The 27921-nt window shown below is 35.7% G+C and overlaps 5 protein-coding genes across 5 annotated transcripts; 2 read left to right on the top strand and 3 right to left on the bottom strand.

Moving 5' to 3' along the window:
- Positions 1-8601: 8601 nt before the first annotated feature.
- LOC101890229 (alpha-tocopherol transfer protein) lies at positions 8602-10021 on the bottom strand. Its single transcript, XM_005175527.4, has 3 exons — positions 9517-10021; positions 8966-9338; positions 8602-8906 (listed from the first exon to the last, which is right to left on the bottom strand). Exons 1-3 carry the CDS (start codon positions 9816-9818, stop codon positions 8652-8654), a joined length of 930 nt encoding a protein of 309 aa, XP_005175584.2. The 5' UTR covers positions 9819-10021; the 3' UTR covers positions 8602-8651.
- A 1928-nt stretch (positions 10022-11949) lies between these two features.
- Positions 11950-13117, bottom strand: LOC131804574 (alpha-tocopherol transfer protein-like). Its single transcript, XM_059127615.1, has 3 exons — positions 12763-13117; positions 12327-12699; positions 11950-12250 (listed from the first exon to the last, which is right to left on the bottom strand). The coding sequence occupies exons 1-3, from the start codon at positions 13056-13058 to the stop codon at positions 11993-11995; spliced, it is 927 nt and encodes a 308-aa protein (XP_058983598.1). The 5' UTR covers positions 13059-13117; the 3' UTR covers positions 11950-11992.
- Positions 13118-14413: 1296 nt separating this feature from the next.
- LOC101888336 (alpha-tocopherol transfer protein) lies at positions 14414-15835 on the top strand. The gene is made up of 3 exons (XM_005175517.4): positions 14414-14895; positions 14959-15331; positions 15391-15835. The coding sequence occupies exons 1-3, from the start codon at positions 14600-14602 to the stop codon at positions 15646-15648; spliced, it is 927 nt and encodes a 308-aa protein (XP_005175574.3). The 5' UTR covers positions 14414-14599; the 3' UTR covers positions 15649-15835.
- Positions 15836-20430: 4595 nt separating this feature from the next.
- LOC101888165 (aldehyde dehydrogenase, mitochondrial) lies at positions 20431-25596 on the top strand. The gene is made up of 4 exons (XM_005175516.4): positions 20431-20704; positions 23923-24071; positions 24128-24224; positions 24288-25596. The coding sequence occupies exons 1-4, from the start codon at positions 20564-20566 to the stop codon at positions 25479-25481; spliced, it is 1581 nt and encodes a 526-aa protein (XP_005175573.2). The 5' UTR covers positions 20431-20563; the 3' UTR covers positions 25482-25596.
- On the bottom strand, positions 25379-27557 carry LOC131804573 (alpha-tocopherol transfer protein-like). Its single transcript, XM_059127613.1, has 3 exons — positions 27197-27557; positions 25915-26284; positions 25379-25850 (listed from the first exon to the last, which is right to left on the bottom strand). The coding sequence occupies exons 1-3, from the start codon at positions 27511-27513 to the stop codon at positions 25593-25595; spliced, it is 945 nt and encodes a 314-aa protein (XP_058983596.1). The 5' UTR covers positions 27514-27557; the 3' UTR covers positions 25379-25592.
- Between the last annotated feature and the right edge of the window lie 364 nt (positions 27558-27921).

Below are 27921 nucleotides of genomic sequence, written 5' to 3' on the forward strand. Positions count from 1 at the left end.
TTGGGTGGCGCTGAGTCCTGTTGGAATGTCCAAGGTCTGCGGCCAAAATGTTTGTGTGACCAGGGCTTTAATACACCCTCCAGAATATTTTCGCAATAATATTCGACATTTATTCTGATGCCACGGTCGATTACTACGAGCGGAGAGCGACCTTCGGCCGTTATGGTGGTCCATACCATCACCATGGCCGGCGTTTAAGTTCTGGTGGCCAACCGAAGGTGCACATTTTCAGCTGACCTCCTTGGCATTTTCAGCTGACCTCCTTGGCATTTTCAGCTGACCTCTTTGGCTGACCTCTTTTCGGCCACTGCGACGCGTATCACGCTAACGTGCGATGGTACGAGACACAAAATATTTATTCACATTTAAATGCTGGAGTGCTCTAACGATAGCCACTTGTGGTTTTCCAGCGAAATATAAAGAAATCACACTATCAGGATTGAATTCCATCACGAATAACTGTTTTTCTGGAAAGTTCTCACCAAAATGCTTTTGTACGCTTGTAAACAATATAATGAGCTGTCACTGGAGTAATTTTAATAGCTGTCGGACGAGTGGCTAAGAAATGACAAGCAATCTGAAGTTGGTTGAAGTTTTTTCATCTCATCCAGTATAAATTATGTTCCAAAATTGAACGAAGTCAAGTAAAGCATTCTCACCTTTAGGCCTGTATAGAAGCGTTTTATGTATTCTCACCGTTACGCATGTTCGAAGAATACAGGGAGGCGCGTCAACACAGCTGCTGAAACAATGAACTGTCAAACCAATTTTGGAATTGAAAATTGTGATAAAAAATCATTTGAATTTGTTAAAATTGTCGAAAAATGCAACAACCTCCGATTGGCTTTGTATGAGAAAACACACAAAAATGTGCTTATTTTTGAAAAAAAAAAATAAAATAAAACAGTTTGATATATCAATGTTCCTAATATTAATGCATCTACCTGTATTCTTTACCGTAATGCTGGTATTCTGTCATTTTACTATTTACAATTTTCATGCAAAGGAGAAGAAAACCACATTATTCTCTCAGACATACCTACAGTTACCTCAGTTGCCGGTCACTGACCGACGGAAGTTTCGCTTGACTGATGTACATTTTGTGATTAATTTGCATAAGTTTCCAGACTTTTCTTTCACTCTACGTAATAATGTTATTCAGAGGCGGGTAACGTCACTAATGGTCGTGGAATCAAAATCTTTTACTTTACAATTCGTCTCCATCAATCAAAAAATATTTAAATTGTTTTTGTATTTCTTTGATTTTCACTTGGAATTGATAATAGGAAGACAATCGATGTCCACAAGACAATAGACTCGTTCAATGCCGCACAGTGTGAAGGTCAATTAGCAAAGGAAATGCTGCAAAGCGTCAATCGTTTGGCTGAGCTCTAAGAAATTGGAGATGAAAATCTCATCGTTCACAATGGGTGTGTACGAAAATCCAATAATTTGTAAGGTTATTAAAAAAAATCCAGTAAGTGAGAGAGAGAGGGTGAAGGGAGCCATTTTGACTGCAGAGTTAGTGAAAGTAAATAATTACTAGGAAAAGTAAGAAATCACATCAGCTGACTGAAAATCAGCTGTTTTGTGTCCAATGTAAAAAGGTTTACAAATTTTAGGCAATTATTGTATTATTTTACTACTTTTTTTTAAACATTAAGCATCCAACATAGTATGCCATCAATTACTAATATTAATCTATGAAAATTGCAATTTTGATTGGATTTTCTGAACGAACACGGTAGAATTCGTGATGAAAAATTGGATGGATTTTCTGAAAGACCACGGTAGAATTATATTTGGCTGGAAACCCACAAGTGGCTATCGTTAGAGTGAATAAATCTTTTGTGTCTCCTACCATCGCACGTTACCGCGATACTGGTATTGTAGCCCGACGTCAAGGAAGTGGACGGCAGAAAACAGCAACATCAGCAGAAATGGTTCGAAAAGTAAAGAAGCGACTTGATCGCAACCCACGTCGCAGTGTCCGAAAAATGGCTCGTGAGCTGAACATATCGCAATATACCATTCGGCAAATATTGAAAAATGAGCTCGGGGTAAAGCCATTGAAAATCCAAAAAAAAACGCAAGAACTTACACCGCAACAGAAAGAAAATAGACTCAAAAGAGCTAAAGAGTTGCTTCGCTTGGCCGAAAGTGGTGAACTGCCGAAGTTGGTTTTCTCCAATGAGGAAACATTCGTTGTCCAGCAGTTTGTAAACAAACAAAATGATCGTGTTTACCTGCCAAAGAGATCAGCTGAACATGTGCAGCTTCGGTTGGTCACCAGAACTCAGGCGCCGGTCATGGTGATGGTGTGGGCCGCCATAACAGCCGATTATCGATCTCCGCTCGTATTAATCGACCGTGGCATCAGAATAAATGCCGAATATTATCGCGAACATATTCTGGAGGGTGTATTAAGCCTTGGGCACACAAACATTTTGGCCGCAGACCTTGGACATTTCAACCGGACTCATCGCACATAGCACGCGCCACCCAAGAATGGGCCAAAATAAGGTTCCTCGCTTCATTTCCAGAGCACAACGGTCACCAAAATCTCCGGATACTAATCCGTCGGACTATTGGGTCTGGAGTATTTTGGTAAGCAAGGTTGGCACTAAAAAATACTAAAGTGTCGATCACCTCTAGCATGCGCTTCGCCGGGAATGGACCAAAATGCCGCAAAGCAACTTTTGGGCTGCGTGTGACGGTGTCATTGACCGTTTGAAGGCCAAAATTCGTGCCAAAGGTGATCAATTCGAACAAATCTAAACATATTCTAAAATTTGATGCTATTTCTGACATTTTTTGCTTTCATTCAATAGAATTAAAAAATGTAAAAATTATGGCATTTGACTTTGTTGCAGTTTTTTTTATCTCACCCTGTATATTTGAAAACACATTTAAAAATGTTTGGCATATCAATGTTCCCAAACGTTGTGGCAACTACCTGTAATTTTCTATTATGTTTACTCCTAAAGATGCAAGTACATAAAAAGCTTGAAGTCATGGCTAGGCATATTAATGTCAAATTATAATGGTAAACCACGGTAGGATTTTAGTGCGGCTCTGTAATCCCCTTATGAAATGTCACAAAATATGCTTAGCCATGACTACAAGCTTCTTATGTACTTACATCCATGGTAGAATAATTCAAGTAGTCGCATCGACACAGCTGCTGGGACAATGAACTGTCAAACCGATTTTGATATTGAGAATCGTGAATGAAAAATTATTGAAATTTGTAAATATTATTGAAAAATACATATCATTACAGCATCCGATTATTTTTGACAAAGCACTTAAAAAATTTTGCATCTACCTGTATTCTTCTACCGTGCTTACACCTTAAGGGTGTATGTAAACACACAAGGTTAACCGACAATATATATATTACGCCTTATGGGTTAACATGGTAGAAGAATATAGGTAGACGCATCGACACAGCTGCTGGGACAATGAACTGTCAAAATAATTTTGAAATTTAAAATGTTGAATGAAAAATTTTCACTGCAAATTTCAGATCATTAAGCTCGTCTCGAAAGAGAAAACAAACACTGAAAAATTATTTAAATTTGAAGAAATTGTTGAAAAACGCGTATTATAATAACCTGCGAATGACGTCGTATAAGAAAACATATAAAAATCTACTTATATTTGAAAAGACATTTAAATTTTTTTGACATGTCAATGTTTTTAAGCTTTGATGCATCCACCTGTATTTTTCTTCCATGTGCGTTAATCTTCTATACTGTAAAGAAAATTTATTCTTTATTGATTTAAAATAATTATCGAAGAGGTTTCGATTTTATAAAAAGTTGTCTTAATAGATAACAACTGTCTTCTACAGAGCAAAAATGATTTATTATCTTTGCATTTTCTTCAGAAAAATATATATTTTTTCTTCATCTTCATCTTTTGATGACACTTTTCATTTGAAAAGTAAAATTTGATCTTTATCGTCTATCACCCCGTTTCCACAGAAGAAAACTCAATCTTTGGCCGGTGATTTTTTGTTCTTCCATAGAAAAATTTGACAAGGTGTCCTTAACTTGTTGACGTTTTCTATATTTATACAATTCAAATCTATAAAATTATGATTAATTGAAACTAATCAAAGAGCAATGAAGTGGTGGTCTTGAACGCAAATGTTGAGTTACCAACAACATTTTGATAAGATATACTACTTTGCACTGATGTATAATAACAATATTGAATCAGAGTCCAAACTGGTGTAGATCAACAAAAAAAATATATTTTCAAAATGTTTCTAGCACCTGGCCCTATCGCTAATCTACCAAAAACAAACAAACAAGTGAGTGCGATTATCGATTAGTTTTTTTAACACATTGAAGCAGTACTTGAAAATGTACCAGCTTGCATTATGCATTTTCTCTCGACCAATTTGCTCTCCTATGGGAGAGAAGATACACCCGAGAAAAAAATTCAACATTATTTTGCCTTGACAATCTATTTTTATCAATGATTAGATAATAGTTTTTTCTTATTCCATATAATACTTTACCCCGCTACCACCCAGCTGCAGAGTCTGACGTAGGGGAAAAAATACGATAATTATGGAAAAATGTGCTTCGTCTGAATGATAAGTTGACTTTTGTTTCTGTAATCTTTGCAATAATAAAATTTTGCCTACACACGTTTCTCATTTTTGATGAATTATATCCGAACAGCAGGTGTTGTGTTGATTTTGATTTGGAAATTTCAAATGGTGTTGGATATAGCAAGTGATATCAGCAAATGACTCGATAAATGACCGGAAACAAGTAGATAGGTTGGAAACTAACCTTGTGGCCTTTTGTTTACTCTATTTTTATAAAACAGATACAGGGTGAGATAAAAAAAACTGCAACAAATTCAAACGTCTTAATTTTTACATGTTTTTTTTTTTTAATTTTATTGAATGCAAACAAAAAATGTCGGAAATAGCATCAATTTTAGAATAAGTTTGGATTTGTTCGAATTTGTTACCTTTGGCACGAATTATTGCCTTCAAACGGCATATGAAACCGTCACACGCTGCCCGAATGTTGTTCTGCGGTATTTTGGCCCATTCCCGGCGAAGCACTTGCTTGAGGTAATCGACACTTTGGTATTTTTTAGTGCCAACCTTGCCAAACCAGAATACTCCAACGGATTGGAGTATTGTGCGCTGGAAATAAAGCGTGGAACCTCATTTTGTAACCATTCTTGTGCTGAGTCCACGGACGGACGATTAATACAAGCAGAGAGCGACCATCGGCTATTATAGCGGCCCACGAATGTTTTCTCATCGGAGAAAACCAAATTCGGCCGTTCACCACTATCGACCAAGCGATGCAACTCTTTAGCCCTTTTCAGTCTATTTTCTTTCTGTTGCGGTGTAAGTTCTTGCCCTTTTTGGAATTTCAATGGCTTTACCCCGAGCACATTTTTCAATGTTTGCCGAATGGAATATTGCGATATGTTCAGTCCACGAGCCATTTTTCGGTCACTACCAGTATTACGGTAACGTGCGATAGTACGAGACGCAAAAGATTTATTCACATTTAAATGCTAGAGTCCTCTAACGATAACCACTTGTGGTTTCCAGCTAAATATAAAGAAATCAGACCATCACGCTTGAATTCCATCACGAATAACATTTTTTCTGGAAAATTCACACCAAAATGCTTTTGTACGCTTGTAAACAATATAATGAGCTGTCAGTGGAATAATTTTAACAGCTGTCGGACTAGTGGCTTAGAAATGACAGCAGTCTGAAATTGGCTGCAGTTTTTTCTTCTCGCCCTGTATATATTTCAATGTAACCGCCCCTCAACTGACTAAGTTTGATTCTTCTTGAAATGATGATGCCATTGCTAACTCTAATTTGAAAAACGGAGCCTATAAAATACATTGCAGCGACAGCTCTTAAAAAAAAAACAATTTACATTTACACGTTCTCATAAATTTTCTGCCAATACGATCGCTCCATCCTAAGAACATAGTCTATCCCGAAAACCCAACAATTTCGTATGAAACATTTCTGAGACATAACAAGAAAAAAAGTTTAAAGTTCGGTCGGGCCGAACTCTGAATACCCTGCACCATTTGGAACAAATTTGGCAATTAAAAAAATCCTTAAAAATTCTTTTCAAATTTTAAAAATACCGAATGCAGCCGTTATATTAGTGTCTATACGACGACGTGGACCTGCATAGGCAACTTTTGTCATAAGCCATTACAATATTCAAATGCGAAGCTTGAAAAAAAATATTCGCTGAATAATGTGGCTAAAGTCATCAAAATACCGAATATAGGGAGGTACCATTATACGGGGACGTGGATCTGCACAGACAATGTTTTCATAGGCTGTAGTATCCATTACGAACTTGAAATACCAAAGTTGAAACAATTCCGGTGAATAATGTCGCTAAAATCAGCAAAATATCGAACATCGGGTGATGTCATTATATGGAGACACAGGCACGGACAATTTTCACCAAAATACGGAAAATAGAGAGGAGTTCGGTGAGAGAGAAGCTTCTAAATTTATATGCCAAGCCTTTTCCGGTTTATCGAGGATAATCCCAATTAATTTGGATATGAAAAATATAAGTTAGCGTTTTATCGCTCAAAAAATTGTGTATATAATAATAGTTAATAATAGTTAGTACAGTTTGTAAAACATAATAAAAAATAAAGCATATTTTTAGGCCTATGGAAAATATTTGTTAGCTTCTATAGGAGGGTAGTTTATAAAGTTATGTAAAAGTGAATTTACATAGAAATTTTTATCTGTGGGCTTAATTGTTATTTTATGAAAACTTTCAAAAAGGAAATAACTGTCAAAAAAGAAAACTTTAATAAAGGAAATATTTTACATTTTATATTTACATGGAACAAGAATTCAGACAAGGGGATGAACCAGATAACTGACCAATCTCAATAAATAACAACTAATTTATTGAAAGTAATTCGTTCTGGGGAATGATAAAATCCATAAGAAAAATGTAATGTTTGGTTGTACCACGAAAAGTCTTGATATTTTTTCAGATATATATTGAAGTAATCTCACGTTATATGTTTCTCGGAATAATGTCAGAACATTTGCATACAAATTTTTATCTAGGGGCTTAATTTTTGTTTTCTGAAAACTTTAATAAAGGATATAACTGTCAAAAGGACAATTTAATAAAGAAAATATTTTACATTCTATATATTTTAATGGAACAAGAATCCAGTCGAGGTGATGAGCCTGATAACTTACCGATCAAAGTAAATTTAAATAGAAACGGATAAATTTGATTATTGTGAGTAATCCCGGTTAACGCCTACATATAAAAGGTCTCTTTCTTTGTAGTCCTAAGTAACATATAATACATAAAAAGTAAAACGTACAGGCATAGTAAAATTAAGAAGGTAAAATCATTTCAAAAAAGCGTACCCATCTCTGCATTTTCTGTAATTTACCTTGTCACATTTCTCTACATTAAAACAGGTTCCCATCTCTGATTTGTGTATGTACACAAATTTGGTTTCAAAATTTTATTCCATAGACCTTTTAAAAAAGTTGCATATTGCTTTAGCGATTTAAATCAGTTAACATTGGTAACTATGTTGTTATGATATCGTAACAACAGAGGTATTTTCACAGGGTTCCCATGTTTTGACTCTGTCTTGTCCTATTTTTACACTTCTATGTCTTTGATCATCCCAACTATGATCCCAATTACATTGCTGTTTAGAGCATGACATGACTTCGATAAGGATTATGTTAAAAATATATTTATTGGAGCAAAATATGTTCCGGACTAAGTTTCACTAAATGGTAAAATTCGGCTGAATATGAAAAAAATCTATCTGATATTATATATATGGTGAGCAATAACCGGCTTCGATATACATCTTCAGCTATATAAAAATCTGAACCGATCTCTATAAAATTTGACTGAGTTATTTTCGAGCAATATCTGATGCCCGGTATCAAATATCATTTCTGTGGAGTGCATATTACGGATGTGAGGGACTTAAAACCCCAAATCGGATGAAACATATAATAATTATATATATGAGAGGTATATCATTATCTGATCCGATGTGACCTGCATTTTGTTCAAAAAAATACATGGACAGACGGACATGCATAAATCGACTCAGAAAGTGAAGATCCTCAAAAGTAACTATGCGTATATCTCGCTTCCTTCTCCCTGTTAGAAAACAAATGCGCAATGATATAATGCCCACATATGTGGTGAAGGGCATAAAAAACTTTTAGGTGTCCTCACCTTAATTCGTTCTTTGAACGAATAAATAAATAAATAAATGTGAAGTTTAGTATACCACGGAAAATCTTTATATTTTTCAGGTATATATTGAAGAAATTTCACGTTATCGGTTTCTCGGAGAAGTGTTAGAACTCTTTCGGCAGTCTCTATAGTAATTGATGTAACAGTTACAAAAGCGTTTTCATCAATCCCCTTTCCTAAAAATGTTGTTTGTTTTTTTGTTTCACCATGGTAAAATTAATAAGTTGACCTCGTGTTGTATATGTTTTTTCAAAATTATACATCTGACAGCCTTTCCTATGTAGATCACATTATATCTTTCAAAATTTACAAAAACAATTTATTTATAGCACAATATCAACTTTCAGTCATTACTCTCTAATCAACTTCCAATTTGCGGAAAGTACCATCAACACCAAAGATGGCATCAAAATTAATGGGTTGACCTGGTCTCAACTTCTCATCGGTTCCGTATTGCTTTTGTTCGGCCAAGTATTCACGATACTTCATTAGCATTTCTTCGCCTGCGGCTGCAATCTCTTCTATGCTGCCATTTTCACCGCCATATTCCTTGGGAAAGTATTTTAGGGGAACTTTTTCATAAACCGATTCCATGCTGGTATGGACCATAATCTAAAGGTAAATTAAGTGAAAAAATTTTTCAAAAAGTGAAATCTAAAATTCCCACTTACCCTCTCCTTAACTTTTCCGGGTAACAAAGGTTTCATCATACCAAAAATGGTTTCAAATGCCGAACTGGTATTGAATAAATGCTGAGACCTAGTACGTATTGGCAAAGCTTCTTCCATATAGTAAATTAGATGTCTCATTTTGGCTGGTTGAAATTGTAGAGCATGTTTGGTTGAAAAGCCAGCAAAGTCAATAAGATGTACATAGCCCCCGATCACAACATGATCATTTTCCAACATAACCAAGTCTTGGAAAAGCAGATCTAATCGCATCAGTTCATAGAGGGATGCCAAATCGGGATTATAATGTCCAGGACGCATGAGCACTAGACGTGGCCCATCTTCGCCCAGGGGTAGGGGTAAATGGGCACCAAGACTGAAAAAGAAACAAATTGAAAAAAATCAATATCTAACTAAAAATTAAGGATAGAATGGATCTCGAATGCGGAAAGGAGGATTTTTAACATATTAAACTTTAATTAAACTTCGTCACAATTTCAGGACGCAATTGACCATTTGTTCAAACTATTGATTCCTAAGAATCCTTCACTCACCACATTCTCAGTATAGCTCTTGCCCTCTGTTCATCGATGAGCGATTCGAAGAGTTCGGGAAAATTTGTACGCATTGTATAGTAACCGTCCAGTTTCTTTTTGGCCTTTTCCAAACTATATTTAGAACCGCGCAAGAATGCAATCAGGAATTGATCATCCAGACGTGATCTGATATGGGGCTGCTTTAAGATCCATTCTCGAAACATTTGCAAATCTTCAGCAATTCTGGTGGGATTTTCATTGAGTTCATCGATTGCCTTTTGCTGTAAGGCCGGTGATAGGGGACGTAGTTCCAATGTCATGGTTATAAACTAATTATGCTTAAAATTTGTTTGCTAAAAATGTGTACCGTATATTCCGAGTACTGACAATGTTTTGGCTTGGAATATAAGTTTATATTTGGTAGAAATTGTTGTCAGAGATTACGTTAGCGGTTGCGATTAGATTAATTTATCAAAGGTTCCCAAAAACACTACTCAAAGGTTATTGGGACTGTAAACAAATGCATTTTTTTCATTTTCGGGGCTTGATCGTTGATATCTGTAATTCGTAGGAATGAGTTGGCAAAAAATATCAAATCGGAAGTCGGTAATTTAAAAAATTATTTTTTCCAAGAAAAGTTATTGGTTTTGTACATAAAATACATATAAGTGAAAACCCGAGGTCTGAAAAGGCAGTTGAAGGGCCCACATCCTTATTCACTTATTTTTGATAGGATCAATCAACCCTTCTTGAAATCTGTGATTTAAGAAAAATTTATTGAAGTAATTTCTCGTTATCTAATATTTAGTATGACTTAGTCCAATTTCGGTCCATAGTATATACTTGCTCACCCTATGCTCCATTGTTCTTTTACAAAGAAGCCAGCCTATGACATAAGCCAGTCAAAAAAAGCATATTAAGGTGAGAATACATTAAACACTTTTCTGACTTGCTTAAGTCATCGGCTGGCTTCTTCGTAGAGGATCAAAGGAGAGGAACGAAGAAGCCAGCCGACGACTTAAGCCAGTCAAATCTTAAGGTTAGAATATAATACAGGGTGAGATAAAAATCTGCAACAAAGTCAAACGCCAAAATTTTTACATTTTTTTTAATTTGATTGAATGAAAGCAAAAAAAGTCAGAAATAGCATCAAATTTTAGAAAAATTTAGATTCATTCGAATTGGTCACCTATGGCACGAATTATGGCCTTCAAATGACCAATGAAACCGTCATACGCTGCCCGAATGTTGGTCTGCGGTATTTTGGCCCATTCCCGGCGAAGCGCTTGCTTAAGGTGATCGACACTTTCGTATTTTTTAGTGCCAACCTTGCTTTCCAAAATACTCCAGACACAATAGTCCAACAGATTTGGTATCCGGAGATTTTGGTGGCCATTGTGCGCTGGAAATGAAGCGAGGAACCTCATTTCGTAACCACTTTCTTTTTTGGGTGGCGAGTCAAATTTCACAATAGTCCAACAGATTTGGTATCCGGAGATTTTGGTGGCCATTGTGCGCTGGAAATGAAGCGAGCGTCATTTCGTAACCACTTTCTTTTTTGGGTGGCGAGTAAAATTTTGCGGCCAAAATGTTTGCTTGCCCAAGGCTTTAATACACCCTCCGGAATATTTTCGCTATAATTTTCGGCATTTATTCTGATGCCACGGTCGATTAATATGAGCGGAGAGCGACTATCGGCTGTTATGGCGGCCCACACCATCACCATGGCCGTCGCTTGAGTTCTGGTGGTCAACCGAAGGTGCACATTTTCAGCTGACCTCTTTGGCAATTAAACACTAATGTTTTCTCATCGGAGAAAACTAAATTCGACAGTTCACCACTTTCGGCCAAGCGAGGCAACTCTTTAGCTCTTTTGGACCTATTTTCTTTCTACTGCGGTGTAAGTTCTTGCACTATTTGGAATTCATTGGCTTTACCCCGAGCTCATTTTTCAATATTTACCGAATGGAATATTGCGATATTTTCGACCACTGCGGCGTGGATTTCGATCAAGTCGTTTTTTTAGTTTTCGAACCATTTCTGTTGATGTTGCTGTTTTCTTCCGTCCACTTCCTTGACGTTGGGCTACGGTACTAGACACAAAAGATTTATTCACTTTTAAATGTTGGAATGCTCTAACTATAGCCACTTGTGTTTTTCCAGCCAAATATAAAGAAAACGCGTGAATTCCATTACAAATAACTTTTTTTCGAAAAGTATCAACAAAATGATTTTGTACGCTTGTAAACAATATAATGAGCTGTCACTGGAATAATTTTAACAGCTGTCGGACGAGTGGCTTAGAAATGACAGCAGTCAGCTGTCTACCAAAACAAAAATCTATAAATACTTATTATTACATATTGAAGTAATTTCACGCTATCGGTATATCAAAGCCAAGGTAAAACTTTCTCTATCACTGAAAAAAAAAAATGAAAAAAGGTAGATTGTATATAAAGATTCTCTTTTTTTATTTACACAATATTATTTTCTTCTAATCCACATTTAGTTTACGGAATGAACCCTCCATGCCAAACAGATTATCAAAATCAATAGGTTTTCCCGGTCTCAAACGTTCGTCGGTGCCATATTTGGTATCCTCCTTAAAGTAATCACTGTATTCTTGGAATTTCCTTTCCCATTCGGCAATGATTTCCGGTATTGAGCCATTTTCACCGCCATATTCTTTGGGTAAATATTTTTGGGGGATTTTCTCATAGAATTTATCCAAATTTGAGCCGTATGCGACCATCTAAAATGACAATAACAAAAAAAAAAAATAAAATAAAAATACAAATCTAACCAAAAAATTAAAAAGATAGTCATACCCTATTTAGCTGTTTTTCGGTCATTATTGGTTTCACCATATTGAAAAATGTCTCAAAAATCGATGGCACATTAATAAAATTCGATGATTTGGGTCTTAGGGGCATTGCTTCCTCAGAATAGACGGTCATTTTCTTCATCAAACTTGGTGTCAATTGAAAGAAATGTTCTTTTTTCCAATTCTTTAAATCGGCAATGTGAACAAAGCCATTTATAATGGCATAATCATCTTCCCACATGATGATCTCATTCCAGGCCTGGAATACACGCATAATGTCACCAAAACTATACTTTTCTGGATCATAGATACCATTCCGTATCAGCATGATGCGGGGTCCATCTTCGTTTAGAGGAGTGGGTAGAACTAAACCAATTCTGCAAAAGCACATAATGTGTTAATATCAATAAGGAAAGTTTTTAAGGTTTCTTGAAACCTACCCCAATTTAATAATCTCTTGAATTTTCGGATCATCAACATCCCGCAATGAGAACAATTCGGGGAATTTTGACCGTAACATAAAATATTTATCAATTTTTGATTTGGCCTTTTCCAAACTGTATTTACAGCCACGCAAAAATGCCAACAGAAACTGATCATCGGTACGAGCCCTCAAATGGGGTTGTTGATTAATCCATGTCTTTAACGCCTGTATATCATCACTGACCCGAGCCGGATCTTCATTGAGTTCTTCAATGGCAACTTTTTGCAAACCAGGTGGTAATGGCCGTACCATGTTAGACGTCTATTAAGAAATCCAATTTAGGTGATACTAAAGAAACTAAAAGTTAAAACACAGCAAGGTATACTTTTACTTTTGTCAGCTATCAAATTATGGATATCAATTGATAAGCTAATAGAGGGACAATTCGTTGCTTTGCCCGACAATGAAAACAAACCAAAAAGTTCGAATCCACTGAAAGAAAACATTGATAAGATTTGAAGAAGAAATTGGAAAAAATACAATATTTATAGCACGTTTTTATGTGGAGATTAGTAAAGGTCGGTGGGTTTGGTTTATGGTGGCTTATGTTACATAGTTAAGGTGAGAGTACATAAAAGGCTTTTCTGACTGGCTTCTTCAGAAAAGAACAAAGGGGCATAGGCCAAAGATCGAACTAAATCAACCTAAAACTCCTTGGTTCCTCTACGAAGAAGCCAGCCGATGACTTAAGCCAATCAAAAAATCATTTTATGTAGTCTTACCTTAAATCTCTCGCCGAATTTCTAGAATTCATTCCAATAGGGAATATAAATGATGTCCCCCCGCTAAATCTTAAATTTGGTTCTATTCCTGTCTTTAAGTTAAGAGGTATTGAAGTAATTTTTCGTTATCGTCGAATTATTTAGCCAGACGGTTTTAGTTAGTCAAAAAAGCTCTTTAGGTATTTCCACTTTAAGTCTCTTGCCGAATTTCTAGAATTTATTCCAATAGGGAATAAAAATGACGCTCTCCCGCTAAATCTTAAATTTTGTTCTATTCCTGTCTTTAAGTTAAGAGGTATTGAAGTAATCTCTCGTTATCGTCGAATTATTTAGGCTCCTTTGTTCTTTTACGAAAAAGCCAGCCGATTTAATCCTGTCAAAAAAGCCTTTTATGTATTTCCACCTTAAGTCTCTTGCCGAATTTCTAGAATTTATTCCAATAGGGAATAAAAATGATGTTCTCCTAATTCTAAATTTTTTACTATTTTTGTCTTTGAGTGAAGAGGTATTGAAGTAATTTCTCGTTATCGTCGTATTATTTATTTTCTTCTTCAAAAATTGCATACACTGCTGAATTTCTAGAATTCACATCCCTAAAAGGCTTTTTTGCTTGGCTTGAGTCATCAGCTGGCTTCTTTGTAAAAGAACAAAGAAGTTTTAGGTTGACTTAGTTCGATTTTGGCCCCACGCTCTTTTGTTCTTTTCCGAAGAAGCCAGCCGATGACTTTAGTCAGTAAAAAAAGCTTTGTATGTATTTTCACCTTCAGATTCCTTAAAGAGTACAGTATTTCCATGTCGTAGAACACCAACTCTTTCGTCTCTGACACAGCAAAAAAGTTTTATTAAATCTTATCAGAATTTTAGTATTTGTAGAGCATTTGAAAAAAAACTGATAGCATAAAATCGCAAATGCTTTATCAATTGATATCCAACATTTGTTTGATTGGCCACTAACTTTAGCGTCTACTAACCATTTACTCTAATGAAGACAAATTTCCGAAATTAACAAATAGTCTTTGTGCTCAAGAGCCACGAATCACAACAATATTCATTAAATAAAAATATATAAACATGGTACGACCATTACCACCAGTTCTACAAAAAATTGCCATTGACGAATTGAATGAAGATCCCAAGCGTGTCAATGATGACATTGAAGCCTTAAAGACCTGGATTAGTCAACAGCCACACTTGAGGGCACGTACCGATGATCAGTTTCTTTTGGCATTTTTACGTGGCTGTAAATTCAGTTTGGAAAAGGCCAAATCGAAAATTGATCGTTATTATATGTTGAGATCAAAATTTCCTGAATTGTTTTCACTGAGAGATGTCAAGAATCCACACATTGAGGAAATTGTTAAATTGGGGTAAATGTTTTAGATTTAATAGCTTTATTGAAGTAATTTCTCATTATCGTTTTTTGTTCACAGCATTGGTTTGGTTTTGCCGACACCACTGAATGAAACTGGTCCCAGAATAATGTTGATCCGTAATGGCTGCTATGACCCTGCTAAATATAATTTTGCTGATATTATGCGTGTTGCCCAGGCTTGCAATGAAATCTTAATGTTGGAAGACGATTATGCCATTGTGAATGGTTTTGTACACATTATGGATTTAAAAGGATGGACCAAAGAACATTTCTTCCAGGTCACTCCAAGTCTGATGAAGAAGATGACTGTCTATTCGGAGGAGGCAATGCCATTAAGGCCGAAATCTTCACATGCCATTAATGCTCCGTCGATATTTGAATCTGTTTTTAATATGCTTAAGCCAATGATGTCCAAGAAACAAGTTGACAGGGTAAGATGTTAAGGGGTTATTGTGTAAGAAGAAATTACGATTCCGTTTTTGTTTTCCAGATGGTCATTTATGGTTCTAATATTGAAAAAATGTACGAGAAAATACCCCTGAAATATTTACCCAAAGAATATGGTGGGGAAAATGGTTCCATACCAGAAATCATTGAGGAATGGCATAAGAAATTCTTGGAGTATAGCGATTTCTTCGCCGAAGATGAGAAATATGGTACCGATGAAAATCTTAGACCTGGCAAACCGGTAGATTTTGAAAATTTATTTGGCATGGAAGGTTCATTCCGAAAATTGAATGTAGATTAATGCGTTTTTAATCATGTGTAAATATTCCATAACATACAAAATGCCGAATTTGTCAATTTTGCCAAAATTGTACCTATAATGTTCTGAAGAGAAAATGGTTTCTCTATTCCGTTTTTGGCGGAAAATAATAAAAATGTGTAGCCTAATCTTATCAAAAATTTGTTTTATGTATTTATACATGTATAGAATTTATTCGAAAATAAGTTGTCAATATGTCTTTTTTTTATCAAAATGTAAACTCTTTGATAACAAGTTTTTCCTAATAACATCAATAATTTTAATTGTGTAAAATCTCCCATTTCTTAAATCTTCTGATAAAATTGTATTTAGCAAATCGACCCAAATATTGAATGTCTTGACTACTTCTAAAGTGATATATTTGTTGTAGTAAAATCATACATAAAAGCATGGTACAATAAGGAGGTAGGACTGCTTTGTAAAACTGCATAAATACAGCCCTGAGGCCAGCGATGCCAACTTATTGCTTTTCGCGCTATTTATGGAGCTTTTTAGACCCCCCAAAACGCCAAAATAGTACGCATAGCGCGAAACGAAAAAAAGCACTGTACGTACGCTTTTTATCTTTTCTGTTGGTGCTTTTAGCGGGTTTTAGATTTTAAAATGTGGCAATGTTTATACATTCGAAAAGTGAAATGAACGAGAAACAAGTTAAAAAGCAGTAAGTTCGACCGGGCCGAACCTTGAATACCCTCCATCATTTGGAACGAATTTGGAAATTTTAAAAAACTAAAATCCTTAAAAAAATCTATATAAATTTTAAAAATACCGAATATAGCCGTTTTACTGGGGTCTATACGACGTGGACTTACATAGGCATTGTTTGTCATAAGCCATCATTACCATATTCAAATTCGAAAACTTGAAATAAACGGTGAATAATGTAGCTAAAATCATCAAAATATCGTTATAGGGAGGTTCCGTTATATCGGAGCTGTGCGAAGACCTGGACCAGCATAGACAATTTTCTGTCATAGGCTGAAGCATACATTACGAAGTTCAAATACGACATCTCAAACAATTTCGGTGGGTATTGTACCTAAATTCGTCAAAATACCGAACATACGGAGGTAGTGATATATTGGGCCTATACGATAACCTGGAACTGCATAGACAATTTTCTGTCACATACTGTAGATTCCATTATGAATTCTAAATACGTAATTTGAAACAATTCCGGTTAATAATGTCGCTAAAATCATCAAAATACCGAATATAGGGACGTACCGTTATATGGGGTCTATATGAAGACGTGGACCTACATGGCCCATTTACGAATTTACGAACTGCCTACTGAAAAAATAAACATGTGTGCAAAATTTTAGCCTTCTATCTCAATTCGTTCGAAAGATTACAACAGACAGACAGACGGACATCGCTAATTTGTCTTAGAATTTTACGCTGATCAAGAATATATATACTATGTTGGGTCTGACATGAGTATTTCGAGGAGTTACAAACGGAATGACAAAGTTAATATACCATCCATAGTATGGTGGAGGGTATAAAAAAAACGTAAGTTTATATATGGCTGCTTTGTTGTACGAGTTTACAGAACTTCAACTGCATTTGAAGCTATGGGTTATGGGTGAAAATAATTGTATGTAAAAATGTATGTCTGTAAGTTTTAACCACATGTTAAAACTTCCTAATATATCATATTTTTTAAAAATATCAATGCACTTATATGCATGAAATATTTATATAATATACGATCTCAATTTTTGAATAAAACAGCATCAAAGACATAGAAGTGTAAAGATAGGACAAGACCGGGTCAAGATATGGTAACCCTGTGAAAATAAATCTGTTGTTACGATATCATAACAACATAGTTACCAATGTTAACTGGTTTAAACCGCTAAGGCAATGTGCAAATTTTCGGAATGGTCCATGAAAGAGAATTTTGAAACCAAAATGTTGGATTTTTCAAATTTTTATTTTTTATCTGTTTCTGTATTGTGGTTTTTATATTAACATGTCTCTGCCATGAGCTGTTACTCTATGTATTGTAGACACAAACCCTTTGCTCAAAATGCATTTTGTCTAGTCTTTACCATTTTAGGTCTTTGACAGCATTTAGTTAAAAATGGTGTTTTATAGACAATTTTGCTTTTGGTTAGAAAAAATACATAGCGCTTTTTACGCTATTTTAAGGAAAGTTTGTACGCCATTTACGCTTTTCTGGTTTTTAATTACGCTTTTAGCTCTCAAATTGTTGGCAACACTGCCTGAGGCTATGCCCGCTTGTTCTCATTTTTTTCATATTTTTCCTCATTTTTAAAATGATTTAAATAACGCGAGAAATGAAACTCCTCGATTTTCTCTCAAAAATATGATCCAAACTATTCAATCTTTCAATGCGCGAGCCGGAATGCACGTGTCTTTGGTTTTGAAAATATTTTGTTGTCATTTTTCAAAACAATAAATACATACACAAAATTGGCAGAAGTTGGGCACACTTAGAAAAAAAATTGTAATCAGCTGGTAGCTCTACCTTACCTTTTTATTGTACCATGCAAAAAGTACAGTTATAACCGTAAAACATGCAAAAATAAGTGCGAGGGTGTAATTCACCGCTAAATGATTCCCAGCAGACGCATATTCGGTTTCGTGTTTAATGTAAGCATGGTGAAATCAAGCTGACAGTAAGGATAAATAGATATGTTGACATTTATCATACGGTGGGCTGCTCTACGAATGCCAAAATTATATGTCCAACAAAATCACAAGACAAATTGTCTTGAATCTATTGTATTTTAATACCACATACACTCTGGTACAATCATGGTACAATGAAGACAAGGTAGGCTAACTTTGAAAAAATTACAAGTATAGAGGTCTACCTGCTTGGCTTGTAATGTCAGAATTACTATCAAAACAATAAAAAGCTAACTTATTGCATTGATTTTAAATAAATAATTTAAAACCGCGAAAACTGAATGAAAGGTCAAAATTTCTTTTCAAAATCATTTTCTATATATCTTTTATGGTTTATTTCGCGACAAAAACTGTAGATTTTGTCGATACATTCGTTGCAATAAGCATTTTGAAAACACCCGAATTTGAATATTTTCTAAACAATTTTTTTTATTATTGAAAAGAAGACACACACATAAGCAAATGAAGTTGACATATTAAGCCAGAAAAATAAAAAAAAATTAATCATATGGTAGTTCTGCCCTACCTTGAATTCATTGTACCATGGGTACAATCATGGTGCAATTAGGAGGTAGAACAGCTTCGTAAAGCTGCAGAAATACAGCCCTGAGGCTATGTCCGCTTCCTGTCAGAATTATTCAAAATTATAGACTTAAAACAGCCAAATATGCGCTTTATGTATTCCCACGTTAGTTGTAGTTCTTTGTTCGAATTGGTCACCTTTGGCACGAATTATGGCCTTCAAACGGCCAATGAAACCGTCATACGTTGCCCGAATGGTGCTCTCTGGCATTTTGGCTCATTCCAATGTCTGCGGCCAAAATGTTTGCGTGTCCAAGGCTTTAATACACCCTCCAGAATATTTTCGAGACAATATACGTCATTTATTCTGATGTCACGGTCGATTAATACGAGCAGAGAGCGACCATCAGCTGTTATAGCGGCCCACTCCAGCACTACGGCCGTCGCTTGAGTTCTGGTGGCCAACCGAAGGTGCATATTTTCAGCAAACCTCTTTCGCAAGTAAACACGATTATTTTGCTCTGCGAATGTTTTCAAATCGGAGAAAACCAACTTCGGCAGTTAACCACTTTCGGACAAACGAAGCAACTCTTTCTATTTTCTTTCTGTTGTGGTGTAAGTTTTTGCACTTTTTGGAATTTCAATAGCTTCGAGCTAATTTTTCAATATTTGCCGAATGGAATAATGCGATATGTTCAGCTCACGAACCATTTTTTGGTCCCTGCGACGCGGATCTGATCAAGTTCTTCTTTATTTTTCGAACCATTTCTGCTGATGTTGGTATTTTCCTTGACGTCGGCCCAGTATCACGGTAAAGAGCGATGGTGCGAGACACAAAAGATTTATTCACATTTAAATGCTGGAGTGTTCTAACGATAGCCATTTGTGGTTTTCCAGCCAAATATAAAGAAATCACGCTTGAATTCAATCACGCATAACTTTTTTTCTGGAAAATTCTTATCAAAATGCTTAAACAATATGATAAACTGTCACTGGAATAATTTTAACAGCTGTCAGACGAGTGCCTTAGATATTACAGCAGTCTGAAGTTGGTTGCAGTTTTTTTCATCTCACCCAGTATGCAATAAATTTGACAATTTAAACCGACTGGGTTTTCTAAATCCTTTACAACGTAAACATACCATAATAGCGTTAAAAACATGCCTATTATATGTATGTGTTAAAATAGTTTCAATGTGGCAACACTCATTTAGTCTATTCACATGAAAAAAGCTTTCGCTCAAGTTATTTCTAACAGCTGAACTTATTAGTGATGGCAACATAAGGAAGAATAAACTTTGGAATAAAATTATGTACTATTTTTTTTATTCTTCTTGTCATTTTTTACAACATACTCTCTATCTCTCTACTCCTTTACCAATATAACAGTTATTCTATTTAAATAAATACAACTCATAATGAAATTCCAAGACACCATTTCTAACACCATCTCCATTTTTTAAATTAAGAATTTTTTATTGCGATCTTTTTCGCCCCTTCCCATCGCTGCCACTACACAAAAAAACTAAAGCTTTTCTGGCATGTTATCATCGGACTTTCGATTGGACTGCTGTGTGTGTGTGCGTTTAGTTGTTTGTCAGATATTTCGCGAATTCAATTGTTATTGCCGGCCTGTGGCAGTCAGTCATCATCATTCGTTTGTTACGTGCTACAAAGGTTAATAGATTTCGTCGACTAGAAGCAAGATAGAAAAATGCTGCGCCTTTTGAAAACCACAAGTTTATTGCAAAATTCGGGAAGAATTTTAGCGGCTAATTTGCCTAGCATCGGTGCTAAGGCAAATTATGCTGCCATGCCTGAGCCAAATACAAATCCTGATATTTTATATACTGGGGTAAGTATAGAAAAAGAATCAGGTAGAATTTATAAAACTTGTAATTTCTTTGTTTAGTGAATTGGAATTTGCAAGTAATTTCTATAGAGATAACAACTGCTGCTGTCCAATAGGTTGATAGCCGATAGGGATGGGTAAAAGTGGAAAGTTTAGCTGAACGGTACAATTTTGTACTATTGACTTTAAATGCAAGAAACATTTTTTTCAAATCACAGAAACTAGTTTCATATAAAAATACATTCAGATAAGAAAATTTTGCAAATGTTTACTGTATTGTATGGTGCACCAAACAGTTATTACTTGGCCTTTTTAGAGAAAAAAAATGCGAAAAATCAAGTGAAAATAAATTGCTTTGTTCAGTGCATTGGAATTTGCAATGCGATTAGGGATCAAGATAATAGCTGTTTACCAAGAGATTGATAGCGAAATGGATGGGTGAAATACGAAACGTACATCATAGTGGCACTATATTCGTTGTTCTCATGGCTCAATAAGAAAAAGGTTGCTCAACTTCAAAGAAACTAGGAAAAATGCACCTCTGTGCTGGAGTCTTATATTGTCAAATAGCCTTTTGAATATGCAACAGTTGGCTTTGTTTATTTTTAATTTTTTTTCAACAAAATTGTTATATTGGAAAAAAGCAAAACAAGAATGGAATTTAGGGGTTATTCCACAAGGACCAAAAATGTATCAGTCTGTTTTGCTGGCAAATGTATACCCTCAGCCAACGTTTGATTATTTAAATATATTTTGACCTTTGTTATGATTATTCAAATTGTTGACCTTTTATGGAGTACGTTCCGAAAGAAAGGGCCAATATTGTCTATTTTGTATCGGACCTTAATAATATGATATTAATATTGCGATGTGTCAGGTTTGGACCATATTGGTTACTTCCTTCACTTTATATGAGATATGTCATCATTTTTAGAAAATGTCAAAAATAGTCGATCAAAGTATTCTCATATTTCATCTAATACAGATACAAATATAGGTATGGGCAAAATTACAAGGAAATCGAACAGTTATAACCATGGTACAATAAGGAGGTAGAACAGCTTCATAAATCTACAGAAGTACAGCCCTGAGGCTATGCCCGCTTCCTGTTAAATTTCTATGCAACAAGTTGTTTTCATTTATTCACTATTTTTTCTCATTTTTAAAATCAGTTAAGCAGAGGAAGAATTAAATGGCTGGATTTTTTTTTTTGAAAAATATGATCTAAACAGTTCTATCTTTTAATTCCATGGCAAAACTGGTGGATAGCTTTAATGCGCGTCTCGCAATGTACGCGTCTTTCAATCATTGATTTCTGTTTTTATTTTTCAAAACAATTAATATTCGAATTGAGTGAAAAATTTAGGTGTAGCAAGTTGTAAAGAAACGCTGACTTGTTTGCAATTTACGACAAATAAAAGAAGTGAGATTTGTGTCCCTTTGTAGTTGAGGTACCAGAAGGGTTTCGCAGATATATATCATCTTCACAACAGATCTTGTATTAGCAAAAATGTTTGTATGTGTGAAATTTGAAGAGAGTTGAATGCTTATTTCGCTTTCTTTGAGCGTTTTGTTTTTTAAAATCGTGAACCCTTTGTGGGGAAGGTACCAGAAAAAATGGTCCGATCTATAAAATCTTCATAACAGATCTTGTGTTGATGCAAAATATTGAGATGTGCCAAGTCCGAATGGAATCGGATTTTAATTTCGCATTTTATGAACTCATGGATATTCAAAATTTTGACCAGGTACCAGAAGGAGTGGACCGATATACTCCATCTACACACCAGACCTTGGGTTAATAAAAATATTCCGATGTGTGTAGTTTGAAGACAATCGAACTCTTACATCACATTTTATTAGAGTTATAATTATTACAAATGTTAACCCTTTGCACTGATGCAAATATTAGGAGCAAAATCGGATTATCCTTCCACTTTCTGTGGAGGAAAAGTTTCTCTCTCGGATCGCTTCCTTTGCGAAACATTTATGTTAACATAAACAATTTCCAACAATTCTTATAAATTTTAAGTTAACCAGGCATTAAAATTGTAATTTGACGTTGCTGGTTCTTCCTTCCAAAAATTTTCAGGGTATTTCCAGGGATTCATTTCAAATTGCAACAGAATTGGCTGACATTTTGCTATTTGGGTTCTCATTGATTAGAAACTGAGGTCCTATTTTACCTGTTGAAGATTCTGTTTTTTAAGCAATGTGGCTGTAATTACGTTGGTTGAAGTGTTCGATCGTTACGCTCTTTTAAAGTTTAATGTGGAATATCCTCTTTATAATGGTGTTATGCAATTTAAAACACCTTGATGGATTTGAAGCATATGCCATACCCATACTATGCATTGTACCACTGTACCTAAAAAAGTACTATTGTACAAAATTTTCCCATATCTAATATCTGGAGATGATTGTATAATTGTTTGGGGGACGCAAGTAGAAATAGAACAGGAATTCAAGTTTATTGAGAACTAGTTGCTATTATTTATTATGTAAATATGTGCGTGTATGTTACTGTTTGCTACCTACCCTCAGAATCACAAATAAATAATAGAAAGCGATGCATGCCCAATTCTCTTTGTTGTGCTTTGAATTCCTAACAACAATATCTTCTTCGGGGGGTTTTTGTTAAACAAATCCCTATTATCAATGCGAAACTGTATGCCATGAAAAATAACAAATGACACAGCGTGTTTTAGATTTCAATTAAAATATTGTTTCCTAGGGAGAACTTATTTAGCCAGGGTGAATTAAAGTTTTCATATGGAAAACTCAATTTAATGTACCTAAAGAGAAAACACAATTTAGTCGGAATGAATTAAAGAATTTCCCATATATTGGTTTATGGACGGTATAGGTATTCAGTCTAAAACACAATTCACTTGTCTCTTAAATAAATCGACTTCAAAATAAACAAATAATCCTCCTGCATTAAAAACTTATATTTATTTTTCCCCTTATCAGCAGATTTTGTTCCGATAATATTTTGCTTATATTGCTCATGAATAACAAGTGTGACTTTCAGTAATTATCAGAAATTTGAGAATATAAATACAATTTTGTTTACTTGGCAATTACGCAAACATATTGAAAGAAGATGCAACGTCATTGTGTAGAAAGTAAATATTTCGATTTGAAATTCATTCGCTTGCCCCCTCCCATTTGAAACTCCCATAACCAATTCATTCAATTCCGTATTCTCATATTTTTAGCTCTTCATAAACAACGAATGGCACAAAAGCAAATCGGGCAAAACATTTGAGACAATCAATCCTGCCACCGAGAAGTCCATTGCTGAAATTCAATGTGCCGGCAAGGATGACGTGAACTTGGCTGTTCAGGCTGCCAGAAATGCATTTAAGTAAGTATACCATTTATAGCCTTAAAATCCAAAATATTGACTTAAATGCCTTCTAGATTGGGTTCCCCTTGGCGCCGTATGGATGCCTCACAACGTGGTGTGCTAATTAACCGTTTGGCCGATCTCATGGAACGTGATATTGTCTATTTGGCCGTAAGTCTGTTTTAAAATTCATAAAAATTTTCAAGTAATTCCTGTTTTATTTGTCTCCCCCAGAGTTTGGAAACTTTGGATAACGGCAAACCCTTTGCCATGTCCTACAATGTCGACTTGCCCATGTCCATTAAAAATCTACGCTACTTTGCCGGTTGGGCCGATAAAAACCATGGCAAAACCATACCCATGGACGGTGATTTCTTCGCCTACACCCGTCACGAACCTGTGGGTGTTTGCGCTCAAATCATCCCCTGGAATTTCCCCATCTTGATGATGGCCTGGAAATTGGGTCCCGCCTTAGCTACAGGTAATACCATCGTCCTGAAACCAGCCGAACAGACCAGTTTGACTGCCCTTTATATTGCCCAATTGGTTAAGGAGGCTGGTTTCCCGGAGGGTGTTGTTAATGTTTTGCCTGGTTTTGGTGATACCGGTGCCGCCCTGGCCAATCACACCGATGTCGATAAGGTGGCCTTCACCGGCTCCACGGAGGTGGGCAAATTGATCCAACAGGCCTCGGGCAACACCAATTTGAAACGTGTCACCCTGGAGTTGGGTGGCAAGAGTCCCAACATTGTTTTGGCCGATTCCGATATGAGTTATGCCGTGGAAACCTCACATTTCGGTTTATTCTTTAACATGGGTCAATGCTGTTGTGCCGGTTCACGCACATTTGTTGAAGATAAAATCTATGATGAGTTTGTGGAGCGCAGTGCTGAGCGTGCCAAGAAACGTACCGTGGGCAATCCTTTTGATTTGAACGTTGAACAGGGTCCCCAAGTTAATGAGGAACAAATGAACAAGATTTTGGGTCTCATTGACACGGGCAAGAAACAGGGTGCCAAGTTGGTGGCAGGTGGTAATCGTCCTCAAGGTTTGCCTGGTTATTTCGTTGAACCCACTGTCTTTGCCAATGTCAATGATGACATGACCATTGCCCGTGAAGAAATCTTTGGCCCCGTACAACAAATTATTCGTTTCAAGAAATTGGATGAGGTTATTGAGAGAGCCAATAACTCGGATTATGGCTTGGCAGCTGCTGTCTTTACCAAGGACATCGATAAGGCCAACTATATTGTCCAGGGTCTTCGTGCCGGTACCGTTTGGGTCAATACCTACAATGCCTTGTGTGCCCAAGTGCCATTTGGTGGCTATAAAATGTCTGGCCATGGTCGTGAGAATGGTGAATATGCCCTGCAGAACTATACTGAAGTTAAGAGTGTTATTGTTAAGTTGGCCCAAAAGAATTCATAAGAAATTTATTATTTAACAAAATATTATAACGTTTGTAAAGTACACATATTTTTGTAATCGAGTTGTTAGCAGTTATTTTCGAAGAGGAAAAATAAAAGTTTTGTAATCACCCTAATCCACATTGAGTTTTCGAAACGTGCCACCAGCGCCAAAGTCGGCATCAAATTTGAGGGCTTCTCCCAAACGTAAATGTTCATCGGTTCCATATTTGGCATTGTCCTTGAAATACTCTCTATACTCATCCCAAAACTTGCCATATTCTAGACACAATTCACTGAGCAGACCATTCTTGCCGCCATAATCTATTGGCATATATTCCATGGGTAGGTATTTCGACCATTCCGTGGAATTTGTTCCGCACAAAATAATCTAAAAAGAAAAGGGAAATTAAACAATTAATACTATTATTTAAATAGTTTTTTTTTTATCTTGCCTTCTTACGAAGTGTCTCTGACATATGCGGCAGGATGAGATTGAAAAATTTTTGCGCATAGCTGGCCATATTTATCATACAAAACGTCTTGAATCGTATGGGAAATGCTTTTTCACAGAATGTCGCATTCTGTTTGAACATATTTATGGTAAACGGCAACAAATGACTGGGAGTGGCTTTGGCGAAATCATAAACGAGCATTATGCCATATATGCAGGCATAGGGATCATGCATTAGCATCATTTCTATAATGCTAATAGAATATTGGAAGAAATAATTCGGTGGATAGTCGTCAGGTCCGCCTAGGATACGGCAAACTATGATTCGGGGACCTTGGCCATTTAACGGGGTGGGGAGTGGAACAAAAAATCTGAAAAAGAAAACATATTAAAAATTCTATGTCGATTTAGCGATGTCCGTACGTCTGTAGAAATCACTCTAGCTTCTGAACGAATTGAAGTAGATTGATAAAATTTTACTCAATTGTATGTTATGTCTGCAGGACTTTGGTATTGAAAATGGACCATATAGGTCCACGTTTTGGTAGAGCCTCCATATTAGGGTACCTCCCGCTATTCGGTATTTTGATAATTTAGCGACATTATTCACCGGAATTGTTTTAAATTTGGTATTTGAAGTTCGTAATGGATGCTACAGGCAATGACAGGAGATTGTCTGTGCAGGTCCACGTCTTCGTATAGCCCCCATATAATGGTACCACCCGATATTCGGTATTTTGATGATTTTAGCGACATTTTTTAACGGACTTCTTTCAAATTTGATATTTGATGTTCGTAATGGATGATACAGCCTATGACAGGAGATTGTCCGTGCTTGTCCACGTCTTCGTATAGCTCCCATATAACGTTACCTCCCGATATTCGGTATTTTGATGATTTTAGCGACATTATTCACAGGATTTGTTTGGAATTTGGTATTTGAAGTTCGTAATGGACACTTCAGCCTAAGACAGAATATTGTCTTTGCAGGTCCACGTCTTCGTATAGCCCCATATAACGGTACCTCCCGATATTCGGTATTTTTAAGATTTTAACAGAATTTTTAAAGGATTTTATTGTTTTTGAGAATTGCCAAATTCGTCCCAAATGGTGGAGGGTATTCAAAGTTCGGCCCGGCCGAACATACAGCTTTATTTACTTATTTTAATTCGTAAAGATATTAAGGAAAAAAAGTTTATCTCCATAAAAAATATGCATTGTCCTGAAACGTTTATTTATAACCGATTTTCAAAAGATTGTCATTATGCAGCAAGGTCACTTACTCTGTACTGTGAAGCTGTCGAAATAACAGATCATCAACATTCGTCAAATTGAAATATTCCGGATATTTTGTTTTCATGGCATAGAAAATGTCGATTTTCTTTTTGGCCTTTTCCAAACTGTATTTGCAGCCACGAAGAAATTGTATCAAGAATTGATCGTCCATACGAGCTCGCAAGTGAGGTTGCTGTTCAATCCATTGTTTAAAGATCTGTAAGTCTTCGGCCATCCTTTCGGGAACTTCTCCCAATTCCTCGATAGCAGCCTTTTGTAATTCCTCTGGGAGAGGTTTAATTTGTGGCTTCATTTGCCTATCCATGTTCGAATGCAATTGAATGGTCAGTATTGATTTTTACAACCATTACTGATTTTCCCATTTTGTGTTTAATAAGTTTTTAATTGTTATTAAATTAAGATTTTAATTGAATTAATTTCAGTTTTAATTTATGGAAATCAATGGTAAGAGCGATCATTGAAGGGTACCCATATTGTGTTAATAATTTTAAATGATGGTTATGTTGGAACATAAATCAAATTGTGTTTATATCTCAAAATCAATATCACAAATTGAGATTGTTTTAAAAACACGTGAATTGTTCAGTGGCACGTGAGACGGGTTTGGATTACAATGCTTGTAATCACAGGCGGATTCTACACCTCTGATAAATGTTTTAATTTAATTATATATTGTTTTTAATTTATTTCATTTATCTTATTTGGTGAATGA

Source organism: Musca domestica, unplaced genomic scaffold (genome assembly GCF_030504385.1).
Source record: "Musca domestica strain aabys unplaced genomic scaffold, Musca_domestica.polishedcontigs.V.1.1 46, whole genome shotgun sequence".
Lineage (NCBI taxonomy): Eukaryota > Metazoa > Arthropoda > Insecta > Diptera > Muscidae > Musca > Musca domestica.

Excerpts from the sequence above, each read along its gene's own strand:
- LOC101890229 (XM_005175527.4), bottom strand. The coding sequence starts at position 9,818 with ATGACATTGGAACTACGTCCCCTATCACCGGCCTTACAGCAAAAGGCA. Across the intron at positions 9,339-9,516 it reads AGAGCTATACTGAGAATGTG|TCTTGGTGCCCATTTACCCC; the intron begins GTGAGTGAAGGA and ends TTTCTTTTTCAG. Across the intron at positions 8,907-8,965 it reads CCGGAAAAGTTAAGGAGAGG|ATTATGGTCCATACCAGCAT; the intron begins GTAAGTGGGAAT and ends ATTTACCTTTAG.
- LOC131804574 (XM_059127615.1), bottom strand. The coding sequence starts at position 13,058 with ATGGTACGGCCATTACCACCTGGTTTGCAAAAAGTTGCCATTGAAGAA. Across the intron at positions 12,700-12,762 it reads CAAGAGATTATTAAATTGGG|AATTGGTTTAGTTCTACCCA; the intron begins GTAGGTTTCAAG and ends GTGCTTTTGCAG. Across the intron at positions 12,251-12,326 it reads CCGAAAAACAGCTAAATAGG|ATGGTCGCATACGGCTCAAA; the intron begins GTATGACTATCT and ends TTGTCATTTTAG.
- LOC101888336 (XM_005175517.4), top strand. The coding sequence starts at position 14,600 with ATGGTACGACCATTACCACCAGTTCTACAAAAAATTGCCATTGACGAA. Across the intron at positions 14,896-14,958 it reads GAGGAAATTGTTAAATTGGG|CATTGGTTTGGTTTTGCCGA; the intron begins GTAAATGTTTTA and ends TTTTGTTCACAG. Across the intron at positions 15,332-15,390 it reads CCAAGAAACAAGTTGACAGG|ATGGTCATTTATGGTTCTAA; the intron begins GTAAGATGTTAA and ends TTTGTTTTCCAG.
- LOC101888165 (XM_005175516.4), top strand. The coding sequence starts at position 20,564 with ATGCTGCGCCTTTTGAAAACCACAAGTTTATTGCAAAATTCGGGAAGA. Across the intron at positions 24,072-24,127 it reads GCTGCCAGAAATGCATTTAA|ATTGGGTTCCCCTTGGCGCC; the intron begins GTAAGTATACCA and ends AATGCCTTCTAG. Across the intron at positions 24,225-24,287 it reads GTGATATTGTCTATTTGGCC|AGTTTGGAAACTTTGGATAA; the intron begins GTAAGTCTGTTT and ends TGTCTCCCCCAG.
- LOC131804573 (XM_059127613.1), bottom strand. The coding sequence starts at position 27,513 with ATGGATAGGCAAATGAAGCCACAAATTAAACCTCTCCCAGAGGAATTA. Across the intron at positions 26,285-27,196 it reads CGACAGCTTCACAGTACAGA|ATTTTTTGTTCCACTCCCCA; the intron begins GTAAGTGACCTT and ends TTTCTTTTTCAG. Across the intron at positions 25,851-25,914 it reads CAGAGACACTTCGTAAGAAG|ATTATTTTGTGCGGAACAAA; the intron begins GCAAGATAAAAA and ends TTTTCTTTTTAG.